The sequence below is a fragment of the Harmonia axyridis genome, chromosome 6 (assembly GCF_914767665.1).
Source record: "Harmonia axyridis chromosome 6, icHarAxyr1.1, whole genome shotgun sequence".
Lineage (NCBI taxonomy): Eukaryota > Metazoa > Arthropoda > Insecta > Coleoptera > Coccinellidae > Harmonia > Harmonia axyridis.
Genome location: NC_059506.1, coordinates 39,695,204 through 39,718,056, shown reverse-complemented (window position 1 = coordinate 39,718,056; position 22,853 = coordinate 39,695,204). Strand labels below are relative to the sequence as shown.

Below are 22,853 nucleotides of genomic sequence, written 5' to 3'. Positions count from 1 at the left end.
GCAAGGCAGATTGCGGGAATTCGAAAATTTCTGCAGAGCGCCACCTAACAGAACTTTGGTGAAGCAGAACACCAAAGCAACAGGTGAATATCTCAAAAAGTCTGAAACAAAATTGAATCAGAACACACACCAGGGATTCTATTAATGTTATTATAAACCATTTGTTGAATTATTTCAATCAATTTTATCACCGAAAATGCCCTGATATTGAATCCAAATATAAACGGAAAATGATGTTTCTATCATTCAGAGGTTTGTCTCTACTTCCTTCAGAATAATTCTGCACATTTCACAACACACGAATCTTTTCATTCGATGAAACTACCATCGCTGAAGTAATATTGTTGAAAAGTAGGCCAAATGATGCGGGTGGCGCCATCTCTCGATCGCTCTCCGAACAACCCCGCCTTATTGTTCGTATAATTACTGCGCTTTCAAACCTCATTTGTTACGTGCATTTCTGAAGATCTAATGTTTGTTTTCTACTCAAATAACAATAAATACGACCTTGGCTGTTCCATAGTTGATTTACCGATTCCCCATTCAACCGAGACTGAATGAACTGTGCCGCATCGACACTCTACCATAGATAGCGACGTCGTGTGGGTAGTAAATACCACGACCAGGTCTGTGGAGGAAAATTGCTGTACTTGCGGTTTTTTGCCAGATAACTGGCGTTTTCCCGAGAAACATTCACGACTTTCTTTGTATAGATTTGATTCCGAAAAGTCACGTTTTTTTTCGCGGAATTGACAGCTCTCTTTGGAAACCAGCTAATTTTCTGTGGAAAATCATAGAATTTCGGATCATTTACGATTACGTGAAAAGCGCACAGAATTGAAGAGTTTTCAGTTTTATATTTTTAAAACGTCAGACATATTATATTAAAATAATAGTATTTTTTTTTAAGCAATAACATTACGTCCTGAATGGCGAATTTCTAAAGCGTTTTAAGTTGATGGAGTATTTATTCCCATTGTACGTATTTATTTCATTCCTTACAATAATTGGTTTTGGAGGTTTATCAGCATTTCATGAAAATTTGAACGAATCATGATTAATCTTTCAGTATACAATGAAATGTTGAGAATAAAATTTCAAAATTCGTATTGTAAACAGTAAAAAGATTGTTTTGGAAGTCTGGCTTCGACATTTTCCTTCGATCGCAGGACATGCTCATGATGCCATTGCTAAAATAAATGAATTCCTGATTATGCCTTCCTGAAAAAATTTGATCTATCAGGAAAGATATTCTGACAACTGTTTAATCGTAAATATACAAACAATCATAACATACACCACATAACACACAACATCAAACTCAAATATGAATCTTCTTGACGCTATAGAAGGATTCTTATTTCATATATTTAATGAATTGAGTTTTTAGTGGAAGTAAAAAGCCACTGAAGAACACTCTATTAAGCTTAAACCTCATCTAGAAGCTTACCATCCATCTCCTGTACTGTTTCAAATTGGCTGTGATGGTACCCCGTAAATATTTTCTGTACCGTCAAGGTATACATCAACAGTCGACTAACCTTGAACATTTCTGTTTCTAGTGATTCTGGCCCCTTTCGGCCTCAGCGGCACCTTGATGGGCCCCAGCTTCAAGTCGGCAGACTCTTCGGCACGCCTCCTAGACGAGTGGGGTCAGTTCTACCCGGTGGACAGATCACAGGGTCTTTCGGAAAGCAGTGTTGTGGAAGTGGTGGTGGGCGGCGTCAAAATGAGGTACCCCTCATGCTACGTTCTGGTCACGGATATCGACGACACGCCTCAAACCACGCCCGAGACCCCGCCCCCTCACATGCCCACCCTAACACCGGCAGCGACGGGCAACAACTCGCCCAACAAGAACGGAACAAGTAAGTGCTCGAACCAGACGAGTAACCCTTGGGACCTTTTATTAAGCCTTCTTCTTTTTTCGTCTCAGACACGCCTGTTTTGGTGCCAACGCCGCCACCCTCTCCTGTGCCGATCAACAGCAAAGTGCCCCAACCGGGCCCCTATCAGGTCTCGACTGAGCACATGAACGCTATGTGCAGAGAGGCGACGGCAGCTAGCGTGTTGACGGAACGGACGTGGCAGGAGTGCGTGTTGGGGGGCCCTCCTCCTGCCAATAACTCTACCGGTGCCTCGAACGAGTTCAACGGGAACTGGGATCTGTTGGATCCGACGAAAAGGGTCACCTGCTTGTGTTCCAAGTGAGTCCTTCAATTCTATCGATCCGTTGGTGTTTTGGTTATGATAGGACTTTTTCTGATGGTAGTGCTTTGTTTAGTTTTCATTCTGAGTGTGATAACTTTCCTTGTATTTCTAAAGATGTATTTACGATCAAAATTATATTGTCCCCTCTTTGAACAACAGATCCATGTAGAATTGAAAACTTGCAGTGCTATAGTACGATTGAAAAAATTAACTAATATTAAAAAAAAAAAATAGGTATATAACTCGCATCGAAAACAGTTGGATCAATAATGACAACAAATGAAGGGAATTTCTTGCTTTTTTCTCATGCCGATCGAAAATATTAACACTGTTTGGCTACTTGCAGGTGTCCGACGCCTTTCAACCAACAAGAAGGACCATTGTCGTACCCCCGTACTCAAGAATCAATGGCCGTACCTTCTGTCGGCAGTCCCGCCTCCGTAGCTCCGTCCCCCTTACCAAACCCACACTCCCAGCAACCCGCCTCCGTTCCCCCCGGCGAACCTGTGATGCCAACCCTGTCTCCACATCCTCCTAACCCGTCGCCCTTCACCAAATCATACACGCCGCCCGAACAGCCAGCCAAAACGCCCGCGGGGGTCGTCAGCGAGGCCAACAGCCCACAAGTGCCGCCACCTAGCGTACCCGAAGTGAAGACGGAGGTCACCCAGTGCGGCGGCAACAGCCAGCCGGGTGGGAGTGGCCTGAAGAGACCCCTCCTCACCAGCAAGGATTACGAGGCGGAGCTAGGAGAGGAGGAGCAGAGCTTGGAGATGCTCTACGACTATTCCACGATGAACGCGTGGTGAGTGACGTTTTTTGTCATAAGTGTCATAACTAGAAACCATTGATGAGATCAAAGATTTGGGTGTAATTTTTACAAAAAATTTCCAATTCAATGAGCATATTACCAGGCTCAGTTCGGAATCATATAGGAAATTTGATTTCATATTGAGAATTTTGGCTATTCAACTTGTATGTTAGATCTAAATTAGAGTACTGCTGCACCATTTGGAACCCTAAAACTGAAATGTACTCTCAAATGACTTCAACGTCACATTGTTGAGCAAACGTCGAGAAAGAAACCAAATTTTGTTCATTTTTGATGTGTTACATGGCCTCATCAGTGTGCCTTGTATTTTATCACTTTTCAAGTTTAATGTACCTGATTTAAGACTGAGAACTAGAAATGTAATGTTCAAAACTGTTAACAAGACTTCCCCCATTCATAACTGCTTAGTTACTGTTAACGATTTGCTAAAGGTTTCCGAAATAGACCTACTGAATATCTCAAGAAACTTATTGATCTCCAAGCTGTGATATTGAATTTAAACTTGTAGTATTATATCAGATGAGTTGTTCCTATTTGTGTCCCTATTTTGTGTTGTGTTTCTGTCGTGTTGTATATTTTTGTATTTCATCTTGTTATAGACACTTCCTATACTTTTTATAGATGTTTAGATTTAAGATTTTTAGTTATATTTCTTTCACACTGCTACATGTAATTAGATTATGTCTGTTTGTAACAGTATAAATAGATAAATAAATAAAAAAGTGTCGGCCAAGTATTGTCTAATTCGGAAATGAGTCAATTCGAATCAATTAATTTAATCGATTATTTCTGTCTTAGGCTGAACCATCCTGTGAAAAGATACAAACCAAATTCCAAAGAAAACCTAAGAAACTCGAACAAAAATGACATATACTCGATGTACATCCATAATGGAATGTCCAACACCAACTATGACATGGCTTATAATGTCAATGTCAAAACAGAACCGTATGTAAAGCAGGAAATGAACCAGGAACAAAGATGCACCGTAAGTCCCTATACTTATATTCAATTTAAAGTTTCGATTTATTCATTACGAAACAAAAACATAATACTAAATATAGAATGAAGAGTAAGCTTGTACTCATGGATTGTTAAAATTTTTTTCAAAATCAACTCGACGTGTTTCGCCTCATCGGCATCCTCTGGAGTTCTAGAAGATACAATTTTACGAAATAATCACAAACACTTAAAACATTATCGAACTTACTTGTCAAAAGTTATTTCAGTTTTTCAATCATGACAGAAGGACATACACATTTTTTATCATCTAATATGCAGTTTTTTAATTTTAAAATTGAGCACTGGCACTTTTGTGTCACTTTGTTTTTTCTCGCACTATTTTTCATAGTTTTAGGTTATCTCACTTATCTCTGCCGCTTTTGATGGCCTTCGCGATTTCATACATCTCGAACAGGTCCAGTTTCCTTCCTTTCCCTAAGTTAAAGACCAGTCTTACGTCGGTGTCTTTATTAAATTTATTTCGAACTTGATAATACTAAATGTAAAATTTCGCCTCTGTTGATTTCAATCTAAGTTATAATGAGAAAAAATAAAGTAATTGATACAAAACATCTGTGTATTTCGAAAAACTTCATTCATTGATAATAATTTGCAGGGTGAAATAGACCCAACCACAGGCATGGTCATGCCCCACGGTGTTAAAAGACCGGGAGATCCTTACGAATTTGACGAAGAAGGCGGGTCCTCTTGTAACATGGACGGCTTCAAGAGGGGCCCAGGCAATAATGTGAAAGAAGAACCCAAAGATGCGAAAAAGACTACCGGCAACCTGTTCACAAGCGAGGGTTTACAGCCTTCGTACAAAGATCTCGACCAAATATTTGACAATTCCGATGACACTAGCAGCGATGAGGCAGTGAGTTTATTTTATTATACTAGGCCTTTTTTTCGTGTCGTTTTTCCGAGCCTAATGGTCTGTGCTTGAAATGCGCATGCCTTCAGGTTTATTTTTTGACATTTTAATAATGTATGACATTCAACTGAACTTTTTTCAATGACATGTCAAAATGCAGGTTGACCAACACCATTTTTTAATCCTCTTGATGGGGCATAACTCAAATTAGGCATGACACTGCCTCTAACGATGTAAAACAGCTTTTTGTAATTTGTTGCTTTTATATTCAGAAATAAATTATCATCTTAATCTTTCTAAAATTTAATACCTGATATTTTACCCATGCAGTTTTCTCAAAATTCGAAGAAATACCTATCTGAATGAACTGTCTCTAGAAATCAGTTGCAAAATAGTGGAATAACAGCATTCAAAATTTCATCATCGAGAGTAGAACTTTTTTTTTCTCGTGAAATTTTATTCTCAGAACCCATCAGTCAAATTTTACTGAAATTCTGTGTGTATGTAAAGTTCACCGGGGGATAAAATGAGTTATCTGGAAATTCAGCCATATATTCATCTTTTCAAGAGAAAATGATCTTCTGATCTAACAACCCTCTTAACCCCAGAATATTGTTCCAAAAAGTGTCACTTTGCAGGTTAATAGAGTAGTATCAGCACTCCCACATGGTCTGGTCAGCGGCTGGGGCACAAGCACAACGAATAAAGCATATGCATAACACATTGGACATGTTACATTGATTCAAAGTAGTCGTGACCAATCAGAAGCCTATATTCCAGTCATGTGATGCAGTTCCCCCTTGAAGCTTTTCTTTGACATCAGCTGATACTGCTCTATTGAGTGATTGTAATTTCATGAAAAATTCAAACGAATACTTATTTCAAAAAGTTCCCGATTTCACATTGGACTATGTATTTACTACTTCAGTTTCGGACTTAGTAAAAAAAAAAAAAAGAATTATTTGGTCTAATTCAAATGTAAATCTTCCTAGTTACACCCCAACCTAATCAAATACAAAACCCAAATTGTCGAACCTTAACCTAAAGCCGAACGTCAACCGTTCCAGATGCAAATACAAACCCCGCCTGGATCGACTCTATCCGGGGGCCACGAAGACTCTAAACGTTTCTCTGGCGGTCACAGCTCGACAGGGAGCGGCGGTTGTCCCGCCATAGGCATCCTGAGGCCCGAGGAACTGAGCAAGATGTTCCCGACTCCACCCAGTTTGGAACACAACCCGATGCCATCTCCCTGTGGTCTCATCGAGACACAAACCCCCGACTTCACCGACTTGACACAGGGTATCGTCAGGATAAAACAGGAGATATACCCGAACATGGGCAGCCCTCCTGAGGAGCACATAGGTGAGCCCCACACTTATACTTTCATCTTTATGCTGGCTAGTAGTCTGAACTGATGCTACTGCCTGCGAATTATCTTCAACAGTTTGTAAAATAGGTGAAGAAAAATGCATAAGTAAGAAATATAATATAATAATACAAAATATACAAACAACTACTAAAGTAATACAAACACAAATAAATAAATAAATAAACTTCAGAGACTAATTAGTAATAAAAAAAAAAAATAAAATTCAAAATTATACTACTATTCATTGCTACGGCTTTCACTCCGCTAATTGATCCTATTCAATAACAACGCGTAAGTGCCTTCCCCATTGGAAATTATGAATAATGGATGGTCATCGGTATTGTCATCTAGATCTTCGTCTGATTCGTCCGATTCTTCGTCCGATTCTTCATCCGATTCCTCACCTTCAGTGGTAATGATGAATAATGGAGGAGGGCCATTACCTTGGGTAGTGGCATTGTCTGCGACAATGACATTATCGTTGTTAGCAGATTCTTCATGAGATTCCTCATCTTTGTCTGTTTCGTCACTGTCTAACCCACCAAGTTTAAACGTATACACATCTTTAATGTGCTCGTATGGTATGGGCAACGTCAGAGGTTCCCTGCACATTGGACAGGAGGTCCCAGGGAATGTGCGAAGCCACTTATGCAAGCACCTTCTATGGAATGTGTGCTTGCATTTAGTCAAGCATATATTTCCACTTAAATCAGCTAAGCATATGCTGCATGACTCTCTGAATGTTATGCCTCTAGAAAATGAAGATACAACTCGATTATTATTCATTCCATATAGAATACATTTATAATATTCTTCAGTTTTTTTCAAACAACTAATCTATAAATTTACATTTGGCTGAAAGACCTTCAGATAAACTTACGAACAAGTAGTGAATTCAATAATATCAATTAAAACAATAATTTTATAGATTTACATTAGTTACGAGATATTTAAGTATTAAGTTCATTTTTTTTATTTATTCTCAATTAATTTTTAATCTCATTGTTAAAGATGATTCAATTCAATTAAATTTGATAATAGTTACAATGAATAATCTGAATAATGGGCACTCACTAATGAATTCATCAAAATGCCAAATTTACAGAGGAGAAAAAACATAATGAATTAGTAAGTAACAAAAAAAAACTTTTATCTCAAAACTGGATGTTACTATTCTTGTAAGGCAACGAAAACATATAAAAGTAAAAAAAAAAAACTTCTACAATGCTACCTCCAAAAACTAAAGATATCATTATGTTATTCTGAGGCATTATCAAAAATATAAAAGAAAATTAATATCGAATTCTTACCTTTCCTTGCAGTCCATTAACAATTCCAGCAAAGACATCCTGATTAAATAAAAGAAACAAAGTGTATGTGAAATAAGAATATTAACACATCTATTGACACTACCACAACTAGTTATGTGTATAGTAATTTTGCTACTAACTAACTAACAGGGTACTGCACATTGTTAAAGATATCAGCATAGAAGAGGTTACTTTTTCTTCATCTTTTCTTTAATTTCTACCATCATTTCTTCTTCTTCTTCTATCTGGTTATTTGGGCTCAACCATAGGTTATGTACCCAGTCTCATACCATCATTTGATAATAATTTTAAACATTGAAATTCTTCTTCTTCATATGTTTAGCCAGAGGCTTGTAAATTCTCTTCAATTTTCGAAAAAAAACGTACAGAGAAGAAAAAAAAAAAGGCTTCTCTTTTTCTCCTATCGAGCGAACTGTAATAGATAATTTGACTTATCAATTTTTATTTGTTGAACTCATTAATCCTGTTAATTTCTTTAATTGAATTTGTTAGATATTTTATTATTTAGAATGTATGTTGTTTACTACAAACTTCTGATTCTTATCACAGTCACAATTATACAAACGTTTCCCGTAGAACCCTTTTTAAATGTCTAAAAATAATAATATTGAATTACAAACATTATTCAATTAAAAACACAAAGAGATAGTTCCATTACCTCCTTGAATACTATAATATAAACATTTAAATAACGACTACTTATTTGTTTCGAATATCGAGATAGTCAGCCTCAACGTGTCACCTTATGTTGTTAAATGATTGAATGTCATAAGTATAAAATGTTCAAAACTGTGGTTTCTCCTCTTTCTCTAATGTGTATTACTTTTTGTATGAGTGTTGAATAGATTTTTTTCAGTCCCTTCTTGTCTGTTCTATCATTGATCGAATTCTGATATTGTTTAATGTGAATTATTTCGAGGAATTTCCTGTTTTTTTTTATTTTTTGCTTTATCTATATCATATCTTTATCGTATCAATTTTTCATACCTAATTAATTGTAGGAATGACATTTCCTTATGCTTAGAGGAATGAAAAGATTGAGGTACCCTCAAAAGTAAATAGCGTTGTATTGTAATCAATTGCAACAGTATGATGATAAAGTGAGATAGGAGAACAACAAACCTGCAGAATTTACAACTAGAGTTACAGTAAACATTCCAGTGGCGTAGTCACTTTGTTCCTTAATAAGGATTAATATTTCAAAAATCGATATTGAACTTGAATACAAAATATAAATAAATTATCATATTTCAAAATGAAAACTAGCTAGTTTCATTTTTTCTTTAAGAAGTAATGAAGCAAACCTACAAATGTTAGCATTGAATTAAGTTTTCGATATCTTGCAAATACTACACCTATGGACTCAAAACGTGGCTTGCCTATGATAGGTTTCATTTCCGAATGTTTTACATACTATACATGTTTTTCGAGTTTTACTATGATTAAGATTAACAATATGTAACTTAAAATTCACAAGCTTGTATAAAATAACGCTGATTACAAACGAAGAGAATATTGTGATTTATTTTGATTTTTCATTGAAGGTTTTTAGTGTTTTTGCGTGCTCATTGTATGTAATAGGACTTATTGTATGAAATGGGTTATTTTGTATTTTGCTACTATCAACTCAGATTATTGATGTGCAATTTATTTATATAAGGAAGAGTGGAAGATTGGCTTTGGCCAAACTCTATTCCTTTTGACTAACCTGACATCATGTAGAATTTAGTCAATGAACATTATTATTATTATTAAAAGTAAAATAAAGTTAACACATAACAACAACAGAACGGTGTTGCCAAATCTACAGAATATTCGCAAAAAAAAAAAAGGAAAATTTACTTCTTCTTCAGAATGGCAACGCAGTTCATTATACGTATTTGTAAAAAATATATTACAGCGATGTCAACAAATGCTATAAGGCACCTCTATATTTTCTTTCTTCTGAGGATGATGGTAACACTTACATTTTTATTTAATTTTATGCTGGCTAATAGTCCGAGGAAAGGGAGAAAAAAAACTCATATATAAATAAATTATTTAATCATACAAAATATACAAGTAAAAAAAACATATAGTAACAATTTATATTTCGATTTCTTATTCTTTTTAATTCTCATTGGCCCGTTTTTATTCTTTTTTTTTTTTTTCAAATAAGAAAATGCTTAACTGACAGGAGTTTTAACTGATCGGCACTCCAAAACACATCATTTTCACTGATTTCATATCGGTCCATGTAATCTTCGCTGAACATATCAGCAATGACTTCGGCTTCGTCGACGAGTGGCCATTCATCTATTATTATATTGATATCATCGTCTTCACTGTCTTCAAATATATCAGACTCTTCATCATCGTCAGCCTCTTGATCGGCTTCTTGATTAATGTTAGCCTCTTGGTCGGCTTCTTGATCAATGTTAGCCTCGGTGACAGCGTCTCGATCGTCTTCGACGGCATCGGTGTCTTCCTCGTCTGTGTCTTCGTCGGATGTGTCTTCTTCGGATGTGTCTTCGTAGTCGGTGTCTTCGTAGTCGATGTCTTCGTCGTCTGTGTCTTCGTCATTGCTCGCTTCGTCTGCATTACCCACATCCAATTCATATACATCGGAGTCATTTGAAGGTTCTTCACATAACGAGGAATTCATTTTTAGAGGTTCTCTGCATATAGGGCAGGACGACCCATGAGATCTGCGAACCCACTTTCGCAAGCACCTTCTATGATACACGTGACAGCATTTTGTCAAAGATAGGTGTCCATTGAATTGAGCTAAACAGATCGTACAATCCTCTTTGAATGTCATGCCTCTAGAAGAATAAAAAAAACAACAATTATTAAGCATATAAAATTCATATAAAATACATTTATAACATTTAAGACATTAATTATGGAGTATTAAAGTAAAAATTTCGATTTTTCAAAGTATTTTTTATTAGTTTTTCATTAAAATGTTGAGAGGATTTCAATACAAAGTAATTTCCCGGTAATTAACAGCGAACGATCTAATGTACAAAATAGGCATTCACAATCGTTTATCACTAGCTACCTTAGTTTCATTTTTTAAAATATCAAATCATATTTTATAATAATAATATCTTTTATAATAAATAAAATTCATCAAGAAGCCAACAGAGGAAAAAATCGTGAATTAATAAGTATCGAAAAACTTTTTGATCTCGCAAATTAAATTTTATTATTATTGTAAGGATGTAAGGTAACGAAAACATATAAGTTGAAAAGAAATTCTTCTACAATGATTCTACTTTCATAAACTAAAGCATTATCAAAAATATAAAAAGAAAATTAATATCAAATTATTACCTTTTCACACAGTCTCGATACACTTGATACAATTCCCAGAAAGTAGCCATTTTGAATATAACAGCAATAATAAGTATGTATACACAGTACCAATAGTAACTCAACTATTAACACTAACAGAACTATTAATGAGTGTAGTAATTGTGAACAGGGTATGGTACATTGTTCTCATTATAGAGGAGAATAATTCTTCTTCTCTTCTTCTTCTTCTTCTTCCTTTCTTTAATTTATACGTTCATTTGATAATAATTTCAAACATTAAGATAAAACAAGCAAAAACAAATAATTCTTTTTTTTTTGTTTAAAATTTTCAATTAAAATGTTTATTTAAAAGTTTCATTAAAATGTTGAGGGGATTTCAATACAAAGTTATTGGCCAGTTATTAACAGTGAACGATCTAATGTACAAAATTGGCATTCACAATCGTTTATCACTAGTTACCTTATTTTCATTTTGTAAAATATCAAATCATATTTTATAATAATATCTTTTTTAATAAATAAAATTCATCAAGAAGCCAACAGAGGAAAAAATCGTGAATTAATAAGTATCGCAAAAACTTGTTGATCTCGCAAATTAAATAATAAAAAATAATTCTTCTTCTTCTCTTTAATTTATACGTTCATTTGATAATAATTTTAAACATTGAAATAAAACGAGTAAAAACTATACATTGAGTAATATTGAACATAGTTATCCTGTTCAAATAAAATTTTCTAAATTGAAATATTTGCTTTATATTTATTGAATTCGTTTTTGGGTGTAGCATATAAATTGACTCGTACATATAATTTTGAACAGGGTATGGTACATTGGTGAAGTTCTCATTATAGAGGAGAATAATTCCTCTTCTTTTCTTTAATTTCTACGTTCAACAAGAAAAATGGCAAAGAATAAAAGGGTTTCTATTGAATATACTGTTAAAACATATGTACAAGTCAAAGATTCACCCTGTATATTAAAAATATATTTGATACTGGCGACTTTTGTGATGATCAGCCTGAATTGTCTCAAACAAAATCTGATCAGTGGACCCACAAACATTTCTAAACATTATTGTCCACCTTGTCTCATCTAGAAAATTCATTTCCATTTAACGGAAACCCTTATTTTTTTTTTTAAGTATGGTAATAGACCATCTATTGGTGGCAATATGACATCTTGCTCACCTCTAACAGTCGGATATTAAAAGGCTTTCTTTGTAGATGACTGGTCCTACGTTTTCAAACCACCGGTAACGTGCAAGATTGTCGGTTCTAGCAAATATGCACCCCTGACCAATCTTCCGAGCCAAGGATTGCCTGTGATGCAGCTACCTCCCCATTGCGTCTACAAGCCTTCGTGGATGCAGCTGGCAGAGAAGCAGGCGCAACAGCAGGCACAGACACAGACCTCTTCAACGCAAACTACCACAACTACCGTAAGTTTTATCATGTATAAAAATAAATGAAATTCTCCCCATATATTATTTATTATATGTATGTATATTCTTTTCTTTTTTAGATAATTAAATTCTATTTTGAATAAAAGGTTGAAATGTGACGTTTGAACGATATACCATAACAAATGTAGTCCGTTCAGGAATTATTGACATTAAATTGGCATCTATTCCTGAATGGACTTTGCCACAGTGCTTTCCTCATTTCATTTCTTTTTTATGTTTAGGTGCAGCAACCGCCCAATCACCAATCCAACACCGTATCTATAGCGAATCCTCTGACTCCTGTAGCTACGCCGAATCCCACAATAGTATCTGGAGGACCTACCACCCCTCATCACCAGCCAGGTGGTGTCAATCCATTTTCTCCACCCGGGTTCAGACCACCGCCTCCTTACGAACTACCTAGTCCTGCTACGTCCAATGCAAGTTCCTATCTGAATAAGGTACGTCTAAATCGTTTAGGTATTGTGTTTTACTTCATTCATTTTGTTCACCTCAACTAAATTCTATGGTTCTGTCAGATTTAGGTGAAATTAACTATGTCGACAGCTGACAGTTTGTGTGGAAGTGAGTTAACGATTGTTTCTCTTGTAGAACTTGAATTCCGTGGAAGCTGTCCAAACGCCTTCAGTTCAGAGGGCACCCGAAGCAAGCGCCCTCTTATTGAACATTTTGCTCACCGACACTGCCTTCAATATATTTAGGGACCACAACTTTGAAAGTTGCACACTATGCGTTTGTAACGGAACGGGGAATATCAGAGGTGAGTTATTATTGTTTTTGAGTACGATCATGGTTTCGATCGCTATTTAGAAATCAAGTTCTCTCTTGTATAGGCAAACAATGACAAAATGAATGTACGGAAGACTACCGAATTGCTATGAGATTGATTGGCATTACTGTTCAAGATGGCGACCGATTTAACAGCTGTCAAGTGATTTATTCTCAGTTTGGTTTGGCAATTCATCATGAATAGACTCATGTCTGAACAACGCTTGCAAATAGTGCAATTTTATTTCGAAAATTATGGTTCTGTGCGGAATACGTATCGCGCACTACGTCCAAATCCTTGACCATTTGGAAGACAACATTCGCCGTGTTATTGCCGATATACGGCCACAATTGTTGGAAAAAGTCTTCGAAAATTGGACGTCCAGACTGGACTACATCCGAGCCAGCCGTGGCGGTCATATGCCAGAAATCATATTCAAAATGTAATGTCACAAGATTATCTTGGGATGAATAAAATTCATGTCAATCGAATAATCCATCGTTGTTTTATTGCAATTTAAATGAATGATTATCCCTGATCGGTTCATTTTGCAACGAAGCAATATAATCATGCAAATAACGTTTATGTCGAAAAAAAATGCTTTATTTGTCTATATAGCGCCCCTAACCCTAAATTGAATGTTGCAGGATCCGACGCAGCCGTCTACCTGATGAACGGAGAGGGGCCTCCTCACCACGGACCTTACCACACCTCCCACCACCTGAACAACGGCCTACACAACCCGGACAGCCCCTATCCGGGGGCGATGCTAGCTCAACCTCCGCCTCCCTACGGCATGATGTCTCCCACCGCGTCCTCCCACCACGGCCAGAACCAAGCTATCGACGACTCTCTCAGATGCAGCTGCGGCTTTTCGGCGGTGGTGAACCGTAGGCTAGCCTATGGGAGTGGCCTGTTCTACGAGGACGAGAAAGAGATCACTGGTAAGTTGTCGAAGATTTTACCCAGCCATACCAAAGGATACTATACACAATTTTATTAGGCCAATTGAAAAGTTCCCGGTCTGATGCACAGATGGCGGTGCTAGTATCAAATCCATATGATTTTTAGTTAGTACCAACCTTCAAACGATACGTGTCAAAATTTGACAGCAGTTCGACCAATTGTTTGTGAGATATTGCGCTGTGAGAGTAGCTACTTTTGTTATTTGAAAAAGATGAAAAAAAAAATTCCGTATGCTGATAAAATATTGCTTTTTGAAGGGAAAAAATACAGTTGAAGCAAAATCTTCTCTCTGAATGTTTGCGTCGATTTGTGACAATGGATCAAACCGGGCTCCATCATTTGACTTCGTAGTCCAATCAACAGTCAGCTGAGTGGACTGCACACGATGAACCGAATCCAAAGCAAGGAAAACACAACGGTCAGCTGGCATGGTTGTGGCAGCAGTATTCTGGGATGTGCAAGTTATAATATTCATTGATTACCCCCAAAAGGGGCAAACCATCAACAGCGCGATTATTATATAGCGTTATTGGAACGTTTAAAGGATAAAATCGTTAAAAAACGGCCCCATTTGAAGAAAAAAGGTGCTGTTTCAACAAGAAAATGCGCTGTGTCACAAATCGATGAAAACGATGGCAAAATTGCATGAATTGGGCTTCGAATTGCTTCTGCATCCACCGTATTCGCCAGATCTGGACCCCAGCGACTTTTTTCCTGTTCTCCGATCTTAAAAGAAGCTCGCTGGAAAGAAATTTAGCGCCAATGAAAAAGTAATCGCCGAAACTGAGGCCTATTTCGAAGCGAAAGACAAATCATACTACAAAAATGAAATAGAAATGTTGGAAGATCGCTATAATCGCTGAATCGCCCTTGAAGGCAACTATGTTGAATAATTAAATCGAATTTTTCCAAAAAAAATGTGTTTTACTATGGTGGACTTTTCAATTGGCCTGTTACTCCTTTAAATTTTCGTGACATACATATTTTGTATTTTCGATTAATAAATAAATGAATACCTGTCAATTCTCTATATACCTGTTTCCTCTATCTGTATACGTCCTACATCTGGTTCGAACACCTGTCGGATTGAAAGCCCACACCCCTCGAACAATCTAAAATGACCATTATAACACTATATTTCTGATTTAAGGTATATCTAGGGAAGCCGGCTCTATGATAAGGGTTGTTCCAGGTATGGCGGACGACCCCGCCGAGCGGAAAAAGACACCCCTGTCCACCTATCTCGTGTCGACGAATTCCCTGAAGACTGACGCGACCGTGGACCGCGATCAGATCGACGGTCTGCCCCACCATCTACTGGAACTGATCAGGGACCAATGCGGCGCGATACCGAACAACGTGAACGCCCTTTGTAGGGCGGCCGACTTCATCAAGAGCCAGAGGGGCGTGTTTTCGAACACGGTCAACGTGCTCGAGTACACGGACAGCAACGAAGTTACCGCTGTAGCCCTGGACCAGAGCAAACAGGCGTCCGCGGATGCTTTGGGCTCGTGCAAGATGGAGGATAACGGACAGAGGCACAACAACCAACGGTAGGGTTCATAAACACTTTATGTAGGGTATGGTTCGTATATCACCTTGGTTACTACGGTTAGTAAGTTGGTGGTCCCTATATGTCAAATTCCTCAAAAACCGGTGACTATTTCCTCAAACTTCGGTGAGTTGTGTGTCACCAGAGCAACCGTACTTTTATTCTGATTGGGTTCGGTAACCACGCCCACTCCGGTTGGCAGTTGTCATTTTAATTTTCAGATTAATGTTTACGAATATTTTCCATGACATCTGACACTCAAAAAATGTATTATTTTAATCATGAAACGAATACTCTTCAGAGCCATTAAGAACTATCAGTAATTTACAAATGAAAAGAGATCAACCATTTATAACCTCCAAAATTCTGTCAATGAAAAATTTAGTCTACCATAGACAAGTGTCAAGCGGTCCGTAAATACGAAGCAGGTTACCTGAACCACTCTGAAATTCTCGGCGATTACGGACCATACCCATAAAGAACCTTGTGTCAAACTAGCCTTTTCTTGTATGTCTTAAATAAAAGATGAACATTTTCCCATGAAATGCAGGTCGACCAACATCATTTTTATCTGTTTGATGTGGCTATCTCGAATTAGAAAGGACGCTGTATGTAACACTTTTTTGTGTTCCCAATTCATGTTTTGTTGATTGTATGTATCGATGCCGAAAATGTGATTTGATCTTTCAAATATTTCTGAACATAACCTCAAAAATAACTTCGAGGTCTGCAGAAATTAGCCTCGCAACGAGCGTCAAAAAAGCATATTGTAATCGTGCCAGAGGTCTGTGAAAGTAGACATGTGAAAAGGCGTTTAAATGAATTGTATATGGTAATAATAAAATAATTGTATATTCTAAAACAAGTTGCAGAATGGTCTCCTATTCCAACACGAAAGTAACATAAACATGAGGGTTCGAATTGCCTTTCACAACGAGTATTAGACGATATTTTCTCTATTTCAGTCAAGTTTTGTGTGAAATATTGTCAAAATTAAATGAAAAATTCAGATTATATATCCTAGTGACTTTTGTATTATAACTTGGCAGTTGGTGTGACTGTAAGGAAAGTTGACAGACTACAGAATTTGAATATGAATCGTATGTTTCGAATTTTGAAATAATTTTCAATTACTCATTACATTCATAGACAACTACAAAACAAAAAATATGAAACTGAAAACGATGCTGTAATGAGTTCATTACACCACTGTTTTTAGAACTGTAATGAATTCATTACGATACTGAAATAGAGAAAGAAAATTACTGTTTCAAATATTTCGCTTTATTAACGAATTTTTTCTTTATGGGCACCTTGGATATACATATTTTTCATTCATTTCGAGATTTAATCAATTTTGTATAATTATAATCATGTCGTATATAGGGTGACCTATTCAAAAAACACCAACTCTCTCCTATATCTCTAAAAAAAAATATGATCGATTTCTAGGAACTGAGTATCATAAAAAGTATAAAAATTACTGAAAAAAAACGTTTCGGAATGTCTCCAATATCTTGAACAGAAACCAAGATATAGCGAAATATTTGAAAGTTATTTTTCCTTGAAGATTTTTTCACTAATGTAGGTCTTGCTCGCAGAAGCTCTAATTCCAAATAAATAAAAAATACAGAACTTAATCTCTAAAAAATGAAATTACAGGAACTTTTGTTCCGCTTCCTTAAATTTCTGATACAAATTTTCATATTTCAAACTGCCCACTTTCCGACAGGTTGAACAAAATGACTGTACATAAGTGGCCGTTTTTGAGAGCTTGCGGTCCGCAATGTAACCAAGACATAGTGAGGGTGATGAAGACGTTAAGGCCCCTTCTTCAGGATGCCATCCAGAAGAAGTGCCAAACTAGATTGTGGGAAGCCCCGTCGGCAGTGAAAGGACCCCTGACCTGGAGACAGTTCCACCGACTAGCAGGAAGAGGTAATATTTCTAATTCACAACTTAACCGTACCTCTCAATCAACTATAAACCGTATTAGTATTTGGTTACAGTGGTGGAAAAAATTTGCTTGATAAATAGTTGAAAGTATAATAAATTCACGATTTTTTTTGCACGATACTTTTTCTCCAAATAACTGCACCATGCCAAAAATACGTTGATTGTAAAATCAATTCGAATTCGGATGCCATATATGGCTAGATTAGTTTTGAAATATATCATTATTGTTTCATTCAGAACACTCATCTACATTTTCAATCAAATGACGCTTCATCGGTTAGCTTTAGGGGAATTGGGATGAAGAAAAAATTTCAAATAATTTAAATATATTACATTTTATTTACACAATATTATTTATACGATATTTATATTTATTTATTCAATGTCAATGATTATATCATTGACATATATATCCTTTTTACAAAATTATACAATTAAAAAAAAATAAAACCTTCCGGATGGAATCGATGAATCATGATTCATCGATTCGATTTCACATCAAATATCCGGAAGGTTTTCTCTATTATCAGTGATGTCCTACATAAGGGGCAGGACTCATTTGAATGCGCAACCCATTCCTGCAAGCACTCCTTATGATAACAGTGTACGCATCCCGTGAGGTATATGTCTCCTGATATGTCGCTGAGACAAACACTACAGTCTCCATCTAGTACGCCCCTAGAAAAAAAAAAATATACGTATTAATTTGTTGTTTGATAGGTACAATATGATTATTATTCATTTCATACACATTTCTAACACATATAGAATAAAAATTACATAGGTACAGTGCAATTATGATATTTCAAGAATTGTTAAAAAAATTTGATGTAAATCCTTACCTTTTCATAGAGTCTATCACTATTCTATTAAGTTCCTCCTCTGTTAAATTATAATTAACAGGGATGAAACAAATTGCAATATCAGACATTGTGAATCTATGTATGAAATTAAAGACTGTTGACCTTCTACTAAGTTTAGCAAGACACTGAATGAAAACATAGGGAGAACAGAACCATGAAGCTAAAGATCTTCATAGAGCAGATACCTTTTTCTTCTTCTTTTCTTTGGGATCTAGGATTCTATTCTCAAACTTGTAATATTGATTTTGAAAATCAGTAAATTGAAAAGTTCATAATTTCGAAAAGTGACATTAAATAAGAAATAATATACCCAAATATCCTATACTTCGAAAATAATTCACAAATTCGATCCGGGAGAGAGGTTCACGTGAATTTCCTTTTTTAATTACATTCGCTGTAAAAAAAGTAAACATGGGAGATAATAACACCAATAAAAAAACCAAACATAAGAAGAAAGCGATGAAGAAGGAATTACAATGTGGCGAATGCAACAAGATAATTCCCAAATCAAAATTCAAGATTCCATGTGCTGGAAATATTGATTTTGAACGATCAAATTGATGAAAACATAACAGTATGCCATAAAAAGATTTATTATCCATGTATTTCAAACAGAAAAAATTATTTGCATGAATAATAATTCAACTAGATCATAATTTTGTGTGGTCGAAATCAATATGCGAAATATTAAAAAATATCGAATTTCATATCCTAAAGTAAATATCGAAATTTATAATCGCAAAACTGAAATTCTGCATAAGCGAAACAGTCCATAAAAATTGGAGCAAACTACTAAATAACTCGTTTTCAACTGAATTTTATCACGATAAATCAGGATTTTCGACTAATGGAACCAGAACATAATATCTTCCGTCTGGTCGAAATCATAATGTGAAATATTGAAAAATATCGAATTTGCTACTCTGAAATAGATATTGATATGTAGAATCGCAACACTAAAATTCTGCTTAACGAAAATTTTCCATAAAAATAGGAGCTAAATGTGTCGTTTTCAACTGAATATCATCTGAATCTTATTATTCTCTTCATGATAGAAAAGCTTTTTTGAATTCAATAGAATTTTCTCACACCAAAATATTACCTACAGCGATATACAGGGTGTTTCAAGTTCAACGGTCTATTAGACGTTTCTGGAGAACGGGGCCGATTTGAAATCTGAAAATTCGGAATATGACATTGTTCATGATGCTCTATTCAGCTAAAATATTTTCGAAGTTCTGGCACTTCCGGTTATACGAGAATCAAAAAAAAAATTTTCAAAAAAAACTTTTTTTTTCATTTTATGTCTCAGATATTATTAAGATTTCCATTTTCGATCTTTTTCTTTGATTTTGATAGGATACATTAATTAAAACCCGATCATGACCAATCAAAAGCGATGTGTAATCGAGTATGATCAATTATTAGAATGAATTCAAATATTTGAAATAGAGAGAGTATGCAATAAAAAGATCAATTATCCATGTATTTCAGAACAGAAAAAATTATTCGCGTGATTGTGTTAAAATTTGAATATATTTACTTGAACACAGATTTCTTCCTTGTTATTCCTTTTAGCTTTTTTATTGGAGCACATGAAAAATTTGTCTGATGGTTTCACACAATACCCACGAGCCGTCTTTTTCAGGTACTGACGATCGTTGCGAGCCCCAACCGATACCATCGCTTGTGGTCGGCCACGAGAAAGACTGGCTGAGTCTGTCGCCCTACGCCCTGCACCACTGGGAGACCCTGCTGCTGGAACCGTACTCTTATTCGAGAGACGTAGCCTACATAGTCGTCGCCCCTGACAACGACTCCATACTGCCCAGGGTCAGGTGGTTCTTCAAGGAACTTAGCACCGCATACGAGATGTGCAAGCTGGGTAGGCACAGTCCGATAACAAAGGTGCTTCGAGACGGGATCTTGAGGGTGGGTAAGACGGCAAAGGCCAAGATCGGCAACGAGGCCGTCGAGGAATGGTTCACGATGCTAGGAGACAGCGAGACCACGGATATGCTAAAGTTGTATGCGCAGGTAAGAGATCGACTTATATGTGGACTAAGGCATCTAAAAATAAAACGACAGTTCTGAATACACAAATATTTCATTATTGTACCTTGATTTGGAATATTCTAACATTTTGAATCAATATTCATTGTGTTACAATCAGAAAGACACTCTAAAAGTTAGTGATAATTGCAAAAGATTGTGATTCGTTGAGAAAACTGTCACTACTCATTTTTTTTTTTAAATTGTCCACTGAGTTGACATGTCTTAAACTTTCAGGTTTGCAAACACCACTTGGCCCCTCACCTGCAACAGGTGACCATGGACAAAACGCTGTTGGATCCTCCGCCGGAACCCTCTGATAAGCCAGCGCCAAGTCCGATGCCTCCACCCAGCACACCAGATGGTAGCAGCAGTCAACATTCTTCCACGCCTGACAAGGCGCCTTCCACCCCAAAAAGTCCTGGTGAGCTAATTCTGAGACATTTAGAATTTATGGTGTCTAGTAGTGAAAAAAAATTGATCCGTTTTATGATGACTCGATACGATTGACTTAACTCCTTCTTCTAATCTCCAGCCGATATCGACAACACAAAGGACAATTCCTCAAATACCGCCGCATCGTCCTTGGATCTCAGTCACGAAGAAGAGGAGAGGGAAGTACCTTGCGTTGTCATCTACCTAGTGGAGCCCTTCTCCATGGGTTCTGATCAACCCGAACTGCAGAGGCTGGCCTGTCTGGCCTTGTTGCGGTGCTTCCATTCGGTTATCTCCGCCGTGCCGAACAACATCAGGAGCAACATCAACGTACAGGTGCGTAACCTAACCTCACTCAACCTAATATTCTTCAATCGTTAAAATTTCGACTGATCGTTCGATTTTTTTCACAGATAATTTCGTTGGAGAGCATTGTAGAATTGGGCAGGGCCAGGGACAGGACGCGACACAGCGACCACATGAGAGCGCTCTCCTTGAACATCTTTTCCCAGTGCAGGAGACTCTTGGTCCACACCAATAACGTGAAGTCGTTGACCGGCTTCGGAACTGCAGCTCAAGCCGATGATTTCCTTAAAAATAAAGATGTTAGTCCGATCCATTTTTTCTTTGTATGCACCATTTACGATTTTTGTTTTTTTAGGAGAAGAATAGAGCCCCGTACAGGATGTACACCCCACCTTATATCTTGGCGCCGATGAGGGAAAAAGTTGAGGCTGTCGAGTCTTTCGGAAAGGGGACCGGAGATCAGGCTTCGGTGCTCTACCTGAGTTACTGCCTTTCAGAGGATCAGAGCTGGTTACTGGCTGTGGCCACCGATGAAAGGGGGGAAATTTTGGAGAACATTACGATAAACATTGATATACCAAACAGGTAAATCGCTATCAGATGATCCTTATGACTTTTTTGGCATTGAAGAATAAACAAACATTTTCCCACAAAAATGATGGGAACCTTGTTCACAATCTAGCATATCTGACATTTGACGTTTCAAGCAATTTGAGGTTATGTTATTATCTAAGAGAATATGATTCGAAGTGAACGCGACGAATAATAGCGTTTTTCTGCTTCAGAAGTCGACGGAAAAAGGCGTCTGCTCGAAGGATAGGCCTGGAGAAACTTATGAACTTCATAATCGGGGTGCTTTCGCAAAGCGCCAGACCTTGGAGGCTGGTGGTAGGTCGGCTTGGAAGAATTGGCCACGGAGAACTGAAAGGATGGAGCTGGTTGCTTAGCAAGAAGAACCTGCTGAAGGCCTCTCAACATCTTAAGGAATTGTGTACACAGTGTGCCCTTATGTATCCGTCTTCGGTGCCCTGCATCCTTAGCGCTTGCCTGGTCAGTCTGGAGCCAGATACCACCTTGAGGTGAGTTTGTCATAGAAAACATTAGAAATTTTAAAATTTGGTTATGGTAATTCTAAAAATATTTTTTGTGAGATAATATAAATAACTTGATATCTCCCATTTTTTATGGATGAATGAGATGTCACTTTGACACGTTATACGTATATGTTGAACTCATGGAAGAATATCAACGCCTTCTGCACTTGTATTATAAAAAATATTTGCATTAAAAATAAACTTAAATCCATGCTCATTTCTAAGACATACTGTGAAGCTCTGAAATATACATAAAAAGAGACATTTAATCAGAGATTGGTGACCACAAATATCCGCTTTAACTTGGTGAACATAGATAATCGTTGAAGCATAGTTAATTCAGATGTCAATTTGACATCTGACATAACAAAGTGAAAACATCACAATGAGCCTACACGGTATTCTTTCAACTCAATCGGTGGAATTTATTCGATTGTCACCGAACGAAGCAATGTTTTTCTTGGAATTTTCCGCT

General features: G+C 36.7%; 3 protein-coding genes across 6 annotated transcripts in view; 1 reads left to right on the top strand and 2 right to left on the bottom strand.

Moving 5' to 3' along the window:
• Positions 1 to 22,853, top strand: part of LOC123683380 (mediator of RNA polymerase II transcription subunit 13) — a 46,179-nt gene that overhangs the window by 14,396 nt on the left and 8,930 nt on the right. The window contains exons 1-19 of one of the 4 annotated variants that reach the window (XM_045622391.1): positions 874 to 978; positions 1,563 to 1,868; positions 1,937 to 2,207; positions 2,558 to 3,016; positions 3,842 to 4,031; positions 4,662 to 4,922; positions 5,987 to 6,284; positions 12,147 to 12,361; positions 12,607 to 12,825; positions 12,977 to 13,145; positions 13,802 to 14,098; positions 15,271 to 15,673; positions 17,405 to 17,610; positions 20,140 to 20,528; positions 20,781 to 20,967; positions 21,079 to 21,314; positions 21,392 to 21,583; positions 21,640 to 21,869; positions 22,070 to 22,363. In XM_045622391.1, the coding sequence (XP_045478347.1) occupies positions 1,598 to 1,868; positions 1,937 to 2,207; positions 2,558 to 3,016; positions 3,842 to 4,031; positions 4,662 to 4,922; positions 5,987 to 6,284; positions 12,147 to 12,361; positions 12,607 to 12,825; positions 12,977 to 13,145; positions 13,802 to 14,098; positions 15,271 to 15,673; positions 17,405 to 17,610; positions 20,140 to 20,528; positions 20,781 to 20,967; positions 21,079 to 21,314; positions 21,392 to 21,583; positions 21,640 to 21,869; positions 22,070 to 22,363 (4,787 nt within the window). In that variant the 5' untranslated portion in view covers positions 874 to 978; positions 1,563 to 1,597. Of the gene's footprint in view, positions 1 to 873; positions 979 to 1,562; positions 1,869 to 1,936; positions 2,208 to 2,557; positions 3,017 to 3,841; positions 4,032 to 4,661; positions 4,923 to 5,986; positions 6,285 to 12,146; positions 12,362 to 12,606; positions 12,826 to 12,976; positions 13,146 to 13,801; positions 14,099 to 15,270; positions 15,674 to 17,404; positions 17,611 to 20,139; positions 20,529 to 20,780; positions 20,968 to 21,078; positions 21,315 to 21,391; positions 21,584 to 21,639; positions 21,870 to 22,069; positions 22,364 to 22,853 lie in introns of those variants that run through there. The other 3 variants (XM_045622390.1, XM_045622388.1, XM_045622387.1) reach the window with 3 other exon arrangements.
• LOC123683389 (E3 ubiquitin-protein ligase RNF13-like) lies at positions 6,306 to 7,667 on the bottom strand. Its single transcript, XM_045622400.1, has 2 exons — positions 7,602 to 7,667; positions 6,306 to 7,042 (listed from the first exon to the last, which is right to left on the bottom strand). The coding sequence occupies exons 1-2, from the start codon at positions 7,637 to 7,639 to the stop codon at positions 6,556 to 6,558; spliced, it is 525 nt and encodes a 174-aa protein (XP_045478356.1). The 5' UTR covers positions 7,640 to 7,667; the 3' UTR covers positions 6,306 to 6,555.
• LOC123683391 (probable E3 ubiquitin-protein ligase XERICO) lies at positions 18,004 to 18,913 on the bottom strand. The gene is made up of 2 exons (XM_045622403.1): positions 18,471 to 18,913; positions 18,004 to 18,306 (listed from the first exon to the last, which is right to left on the bottom strand). The coding sequence occupies exons 1-2, from the start codon at positions 18,557 to 18,559 to the stop codon at positions 18,108 to 18,110; spliced, it is 288 nt and encodes a 95-aa protein (XP_045478359.1). The 5' UTR covers positions 18,560 to 18,913; the 3' UTR covers positions 18,004 to 18,107.